The 8,655-nt window shown below is 35.0% G+C and overlaps 1 protein-coding gene across 1 annotated transcript; it reads left to right on the top strand.

Annotated features, from left to right (window-relative positions):
- Positions 1 to 3,561: 3,561 nt before the first annotated feature.
- Positions 3,562 to 8,599, top strand: LOC122047543 (putative disease resistance protein RGA1). Its single transcript, XM_042608903.1, has 3 exons — positions 3,562 to 3,697; positions 3,786 to 7,381; positions 7,698 to 8,599. The coding sequence occupies exons 2-3, from the start codon at positions 3,851 to 3,853 to the stop codon at positions 7,713 to 7,715; spliced, it is 3,549 nt and encodes a 1,182-aa protein (XP_042464837.1). The 5' UTR covers positions 3,562 to 3,697; positions 3,786 to 3,850; the 3' UTR covers positions 7,716 to 8,599.
- The last annotated feature ends 56 nt before the right edge of the window (positions 8,600 to 8,655 follow it).

Genomic DNA, 8,655 nt, shown 5'->3' with positions numbered 1-8,655 from the left:
TGAGGGAGCAACGTAGGTTCTCTCTAGCGTCTGCCACACGTCTCGCAATTCAGTTGATGAAGAAATAAACTGCACAAGAGTAGGTGACATCAAACCTATAATAATATTGAGGAGAAGTTGATCCTGATAGAGCCAGAGAATATGATCAGGATTCGCGTTAGGGAGCGTGGTGCTCTAGGCGTTATCTGCGGAGGGGGGTAGGGACGTAAGCCATCAACAAATCCAGTAAGTCATCCGAATAGAAGAGACGTGAACTACAAGCACTAGGTAGAGTAATTGGAGATGATGAATTTCAACAGTGTCTGATCATTGACATTGAAAAATACAAGGACAGAAGGTGAATCATGAGCATTTGTAAGAGATAGCTAGCGAGTAATGTTGTCGGCGGCAACCATTATAGAAGGTGGCTGGTGGATATTGTGGGCGACGATTAGGGTTTAAGGAGAAAAGAAAAAACGATGTTAATATTAAGCTTAGTACTCTGATGTTGACGATAGAATTCACTTATTTTATTGATGATAATATGTAGTATATAAATATCATTACAAATGTAAAATAAGAAATACATAAAATAAAAAAATACATAAAATATTATGAAACAAATAAATATTTTCTAACATGGAATCTTAAACGATTGATTTAATCCCATATAAATTTTTTATCAATCAGAATAAATTAAAAAAAATACTTAATTAACAGACGACAATCTATAAGTCCAATATCCTAAGATTACAAATAAAAATTAGATCATGACTTACACTTTTCTATTGGACAGTAGCCAAGGCCAATTTTAATTAATCCAACCTCTTAAAAACGACGTCCTTTTGATTTCATTATAAAATGCTTGGTTTAAAAAAAAACTGTACACAAATTAAATATTTATCTTTGCAATTATATAAAATAAATATTTTTAATTAATGCTTATTGAATGGTCGAGAAGAACCTGTTGCACAAAATATTTTTAACAGCTGCATAATTAATATTTTTAATTAATCAGGCTGAGTCAGCTTCCGATGAAATTAAAACGCGTGAAAAAAAAAATTATTGTCACGTGCCAATCTGAATGTAGAGGCAGAAGTCTGCAGCGTTAATTGGATCACAACGACCTTTTAGTCAAATTGAAGTTATCATGAGATGCTCGCGGATAGTATTGAGTTGGTTAATGCTGATTGATTTAGATCTGAATCTCAGTAAAATTAAGAAAAAAAGTCCTTTTCATATTGGTTAATTATAATTTTCTAATTTATCTTCTTCTCATATTGATTAATTATAATTTTCTAATTTATCTTTTAATAGAGGATTACAGGGTCGATTGTGTAAGACCATTAGATGATAAATTTTATCTTTACATTACAATGGAGTTAACATGAGACCAAGGGAATTAAGCGAGAATAAATATTCCGATTTGATTAGAAAAGTTAATGTTAGTAAACTTTTTCAGTGAAATTTCATCCGATTTTTAATGCGTTATAATAAGAAGTTGGTGTCAGTTGAAGGGCCAAATTGAAAATTACTAAATCTGACTAGCTCCTGAACCAATGCATGTTCTCATATTCGTTGCACAGGAAGCCACGTTCTCCAATACAGTGTAAAATTATAAAATTAATTCAGTCAGAATTTTTTGATCATAATTTACATAAAATAATTAATTGATGAAAATAAATTCCACCTATCTCTATCAAACAATGAATATAATGATCTATCCTCTAGATTATAAATTACGATCCAAATGATGTATACTTCTAAAAGACAAGTTTAAGATTTGTAATTTTAGAACAATAATAAAAATTTAAATATATTTTTCTGTCTCAAAATTAATATAATATATATACAGAGTCATATCATTTAGAATTTTAACTATATTAAAGAAATTTTAATACATTTTTATATCATTAATGTAGCATATTAAAATTGTAAAAAAATAATAATAATTAAAGTTCTGACCATTATGCGTATCACATGGGCCTTACTGGCGATGTGCGCTCATGGGGCCATGTGTTAGAACAATCTGATTCAGTTAGAGTCGGATTGTGAAGCTTATTGGGCATGTGTTAGCACATGAAATTTGATGCTGTCAATGACGATGGAAATTTTGGTTGCAATTTAAAGTGAAGATTATTTTTATATTGAGTTGTATTCTATGAAGCATATATAAAGAGTATTTCAGATTTTAAATTACTAATAAAATATTATTTAAAAAAAACTGATGACATAGGTAATCAAGAATTCCTTTTGAAAAAAAATAAGTTGAAAAAAAGACGTTAAAAATTGTGTCATCGGTGTGAAGTATATGTGTGAACTTACTCAATACTTATTGGGGCATATTAACTCATCATATTGTTGTACAAATTAACTATTTTTAATTAACTTTTATTTAGTCAGCTTCTATAAATAAATAAATAAATAAGCTGAAAAAAATGACACTAAGAAGCGAGGTAAAAAAATGAATCAGGATCCATAAATTTAATGGTCCAGATAAACTTCTGCTTATAAAAGTGAGACGGCAAAAAGGAATGCAAGAGAGATTAACGAATTTAATCATCCAAACAGATATATTTATCTATATAATTATAAATTAAATAGTCTTGATTAATGTTTAATTTGTAAGCTTCCCAAAAAAAATTGAAGAGGAGAGAGTTTGGTTGAGTTGAATGAAGCGTTCAATATTTATTTTTTAATTATATTAAATATTTATAGTTAATCGTGACTCAGTCAGCTTCCACTGAACACAAAACGAGTGTCCAACCGATAATGAAAGATTTAAGAGCATCTCCAATGTAACTTTTTTAACAGATTTATAGAGTTGAAAAAGTTCAACAAAAAATTCTAATGAGTAGAGACATAAGTTTTGAGGTTTTTATTTTAAGAGCAGATTTGATATTTCAAACTTGTTTTTTCCTCTTGAAGATGAAGCCATTAATCATTAAAAAATTAATATTACATGTTTAATTTTTTTTTAAATCATTAAATATTTTATTTAATAGTTAAATTATATATTTTTCTTTTGAAAATAAATATATTTGATAAGTTAAAAAAATATAAATGACTATAATTAAATTAAAATTCATAAGTTAATTAAATATTAAATAAAAATTATAAATTAAATTAAATTAAAAATCATAAGTTTATTAATTTATTAATTAAAAATTACAAATAAATTATTTTAAAGATGAGAATTAAATAAAATATTAAGTAAAAATTATATAGAAATATTAAATGAAAAAATAAAAATAAAGATGTATGATTTGTAATGTAGGACCCACAACAAAAGTTGTATGGAGATTTTTTTGATTGTGGAGAGAATAGTAAATTTTTCTACTTATGATATGACATTGATATGACATATTCAAAATTAAAAAAAAATTATGAAGAGATTTAACTATTGAAGATGTGCTAAGTTTTAAATCTCAGCTGTAAAATATTCTAGAACACGTATCAATTCATTCTGTTGGTTGTTGGTTGATGTGTAAGTCAACTCTAAAATTAATCAATTTGGATTAAAAAAAAACGAATGAAAAAAATTATTATCACGTGACATGTTCAGCGTAGGAGGTCGAAGTCTGCAACTTTACTTTGAACTCCAACTTCCTTTTAGCAATATTTGCTTCCTGAAAGTATATTCTGTAGTTTGCAGAAGCATCGCCCACTCAACGGTAGCAAGTAGCAACGATCACCTCCTGTTCCACTTTATTTAGAGGTAATCAAATCTCTTATAATTTTCAATAGTTCGATCTACTACGAGGCGTGTGCCGTTGATTACTACGGTCTTTGTTTTGTTTTTGCAGCTCTTTTGGTTTGCAGATCCGAAACAAGAGCAAGGATCTGCCGCTGCTCTCTGATCTGCAAATAGATGGCGGTGTCACTAACAGTGGTGGGGGGATGGTTCGCGCAGGCCTTCATCCAGACCTTGATCGATAAGGCCAGCGACAAAGGCATGCAACTGTTTGCGGAACGCCGGGGTTTCACGGCGGACATGGATAAACTGCGCATCTCGTTGCTGGAGACTCAAATCATCCTTGACGAGGTGCAGATTAGCCGGAGCAACAACACCAAGTGGAAGAGATTGATGCAGGAACTCAAGGATGCTGCTTATGATGCTGAGGACTTGATTGATGAGTTCCAATACCATTTCCTCAGGAAGAAAGTCAAAGGTGAAGAAGACGACAAGGAAAGTGGTTCCAGTGGCCTTCCAGACATTTTTTCTGCTGCAAAAGAAAAGTTGTTTGGTTCTTCTCATTCCTTGGAGGAAGATGCCATGAGAGCTAGCGTGGTGGAGATTCAAGGAAGGCTGGAGAGAATTGCTAACAGTATGAAGAGCATCATGAATGTGTTACCACCAAATGATAGAGGGAAGCAACCAGATCAGGTGAAGTTTCAGACCAGAGAATCATGCTCTTCCCCGGTGACGGACATATTGTTTGGCAGAGACAAAGAACTCAATCAAGTGGTGGACTGGTTGTTAGAGTCAGCTAATCAGGTGGAACCAGCATCGGGATTTCTCAACGATGCCCTATCCGTCTTGCCCATCGTCGGTATAGGAGGGGCTGGAAAGACTACTCTTGCTCAGTATGCCCACAAAGACAACAGAGTTCAGAATCATTTTCACCTCAAGATTTGGGTCTGTGTGTCTAACAATTTCACGGTACAGGGACTCGCTAAATCTATAATAGAGTCAGTAACTCTACAAAAACAATATGATAATATGGGGTTAGAATCTCTTCAAAAAATACTCCATCAGCATATTGCACAAAAGAAGTTTCTGCTTGTTCTGGACGACGTGTGGAGCGATAATAAGAGAATCTGGGAGATATTTTGTGCACTACTCAAAGTCGGAGCTTATGGTAGCAAAATCATTGTTACAACTCGAGATATGAAAGTTTCCAAAATGGTTAGCCTGGCTGAACCAATTTTGCTCGATGGTTTAGACAAAGATGCCTTTTGGCAATTGTTCAAGAAATGTTCATTTGGTACACTCAACCCTGAAGACTATCCGGAGCTAGAAGACATTGGTAGAAAGATTTCTCACAAGTTGAAGGGCTCACCATTAGCCGCAAAGACATTGGGCAGTGTTCTACAATCAGATTTGTGCCAGCAACACTGGGCCATCATAATGGAGAGCGACATATGGAAAGTAAAACAAGATGAAGATGACATTATGCCAGCCCTGCATTTAAGTTATCAATATCTTAATGAAAATCTGAAACAGTGTTTTGCTTTTTGCTCGTTGTTTCCTAAAGATTATAGATTCTATAAAGCTGAGTTGATTCAAATGTGGATGGCCGAAGGCTTCATCGAAGATAAAAACACAAAGAAGATGGAAGATGTTGGAAGCGATTATTTTCTTGAGTTTGTAAACAGGTCTTTTTTTCAAGAATTCAGATATGATTATGAATTTGAGGATGAATTTGTGATGCATGACCTTATACATGATTTAGCTGAGATGATTTCTACGGAAGAGATATATAGGATTGAAAATAACAGGCAAACAAAGCCGCCTTCCACAACTCGACATCTACGAGTAGAAGAAGAAAAATTGCCGCTGGAGTTCTCAGGATACAACAAGTTGCGCACTTTGATGTTGAGAAAAAATTTGCCTACCGATAGCCTTTTTGAAAAACTAAGAAGTATTCGCGTTTTGGATGTAAGTTGGTGTGACTTGCAGGAGTTATCTGAACATATTGGTAAATTGATTCACCTCCGTTACGTTGATATATCATACAATTTTAAAATTAAAATTTTGCCTGGATCATTATGCGACCTTTATAATTTGCAAACACTGAAGGTAATATGTTGTCCTGAACTACAGTTTATACCACAAGAATTGGGTAAGTTGGTCAATTTGAGACACATTGTTGCAGATGATGAATTCTGGGTGATGATAAAGGATGTACGGAAACTAACTAATCTTCAAGAATTGCAAAGATTTAGTGTTGAAGAGGACGACAGACTAAAGCTTGGACAACTAAAGGATTTGACACAGCTTCACGGTACACTTTGTATTCAAAATCTTGAGAATGTTGTCGATAGCAAAGAAGCACAGCATGCTGAGTTAAAGAACAAAGTCCACCTAAAACAGTTGGAGTTAGATTGGAATGATGAGAAGGATGCCAAGTTGGAAGAGGAAGTAATTGAAGCTCTGCAGCCACACGAATCAGTTAAAATATTGAAAGTTGAAGGTTACAATGGAGGTAGGTCGCCTAGTTGGTTGATGCCAAAAGTTCTACCCAATTTGGAAAAACTTGAATTAGTAAATTGCAATGGATGGGATGACGTTCTGCCATTTATTGGTCAACGTTTGCATCTAATTGAGCTTATCATGTACAGCATGCCTGCTTTGAAACAACTGAGTCATGAATTTGAAGGCAAGTGTTTTCCAAAGTTGAAAGTGCTTAATTTATGGAATTTGCCGGCATTGGAGGAGTGGTCTTGGACTGAGGGCAAAGATCTATTTCCCTGCATGCGCAAACTACTTGTCAGCAATTGTCCCAAACTAAAGAGATTACCTCCTTTCCCGCCTTCCCTAGAAATATTGGAAATAAAAAAGTGTCCCAATCTCATATTAAATAGCAAAACGGAAGATGAAGAGGAAGTTGACCGCCATGCACTGCCATCACTCAAGGTATTGGAATTGGCAAACAGTGGCGAATATGCAAAACTTTTGACCGACTTCTTGCACAACCTTCGTTTAGTTACTCGATTGAACATAAGGGATTGTCCATACATAACGTCTATTCCTCAGGCTCAATTGTTAGAACTGCAATATTTGTCCATCTCTAATTGTGTGGAGTTGAGAAGAATGGAGTGCTTAGGACTCCTTAAATCCCTCAAGGAATTGAGGATCGTAGGATGTCCTAAGCTGGTTCAGTTGGATGTAGGAGATGAGCAAGCAGGGAGATTGTCATCCCTGCGTAAATTATATGTGGACAACACTGCTCTGCTTAAAATGTTTCCTCTGAGAAACTCATTGTCATTCATCACAGAACTTAAAATTGAGTCATGTTCTGAGGAGGTGATATTTGAGGAGTTGATCTTGGCGCGAAGCCTCACTGCTGTTACATCTCTAAGCTTCTCTTATTGCAAGAAACTACAGTCTCTGCCGACAAAGCTGCTGCATAGCTTTCCCTTACTAGAAAATTTAATGGTGTATTGCTGTCCACAACTCCAATCACTGCCAGAGATAGGACTTTCTCCCCTTCTAAAAAAATTAGAAATATGTCACTGTCCACAGATTCAAGCGATGCCAGAGGATGGGCTTCCCATGTCACTAGATGTTTTCAAGTGCTCAGGCTATGTTCATCCAACGCTGATGGAGCAGTCAGAAAAGTTCAACGCGAAAAGAGAGATGAGGAGAGCAAGTACCCTTGACGCCCGTTATTTTCATGTATAGAGAGCTTTTATTTTGCATTCCTTCTATCGTATTTTTAGTTGATCTTCGCAATAGAAGAATCATAGTCTCTCTTTTCACGTGTATATATATACTAGTACGGAAAATAGTGCACGACTGACAAGTCATTATTTGATATATTCTTTTGGTTTGATATATTTTTTTTTGTTTGAAATTAGGTGTTTTCTAACTAATTACATATTTTAATTGACATCTTTTATCATGTTTATAAGATCAGGATTGTTTTGAGCTTAATTATATTTCTCTCTTCAATCATGATATTTTTCCTTACATTGTGAATTTGGTTTGGTAGGACATTGAAGTTGTTTGAATTGACACATGGTTCAAGAGGAAGCAAATCATTACAAGGGGAAGCAAGATTCATCTAACCAAGTGAAAGAGCCTAATGCCCTACTAGGGTTCAATTTGACTCCAACTCAATTCATGAAGCCAACCTATTGTGCTCAACCCAAGTTCAATCCATACCCCAAAGCCCTAGAATTCCCTTAGACCACACCCAAATCCCGGTTCAAATCCGGTTCAAAGCCAAGGTTTAAAAACCCAGGTTCGGCACCGTGAACAATGGTTTGCGCTACGGTTCATCATGCCCGATTTCATCTTTGCGCATCACATGTCCCATCTCATCGTGAGATCTGCATCTCAACTTGACTTCATCGGTGTTGAGGTTTCCAGCAACTTGCGCTCAGCTTCTTGGGAATGCCGGCGAGAGGTTTCTCCGGTGTACTTCTGTTTCCGTGATTTCTCTATTTCCGCTACTAATCGGAGGCGTTTCTCCGATCTAGTTGTTCCACCTCACATCAGCAAACATTGAAGGCGTTCCTCTATGTTACTAAGCTCATTCCAACGACAATCCATCACCAATCGCCTCTATACAAATCAGAGATTCCAGTTTCCAGAAATCCAGATTTAACAATTACTGTCAGTTTTAGATTGTGTTTAGCTCACTTGAGAGGTTTCTTTGGCGTGCTGAACTATGTTGGGACTGAGTTTGTAGCTGAGGGTTTCTTCTCCGACACCTACATGAAGTGTTCGCCTTTGGTTCTTTGTGTGACAACAAAGAGAAGATAAGTTTTGAAGTGCGATTTAGGTTTAGAGATGAACTAGTTCAATTCTGCAATTCTGCAATTCTGTTCCTTTAATTCATGTTCCCGAATTCTTATTTCTACAATTTAGTTCTACAACTTGTTTCTGTAACTCTGAATTCTGCAATTCTGTTTTTGAATTTTTGTTTCAGCAATTTCAATCTCTGC

This window comes from Zingiber officinale, chromosome 1B (genome assembly GCF_018446385.1).
Source record: "Zingiber officinale cultivar Zhangliang chromosome 1B, Zo_v1.1, whole genome shotgun sequence".
NCBI lineage: Eukaryota > Viridiplantae > Streptophyta > Magnoliopsida > Zingiberales > Zingiberaceae > Zingiber > Zingiber officinale.
This window is presented reverse-complemented; position numbering and strand designations above follow the sequence as displayed.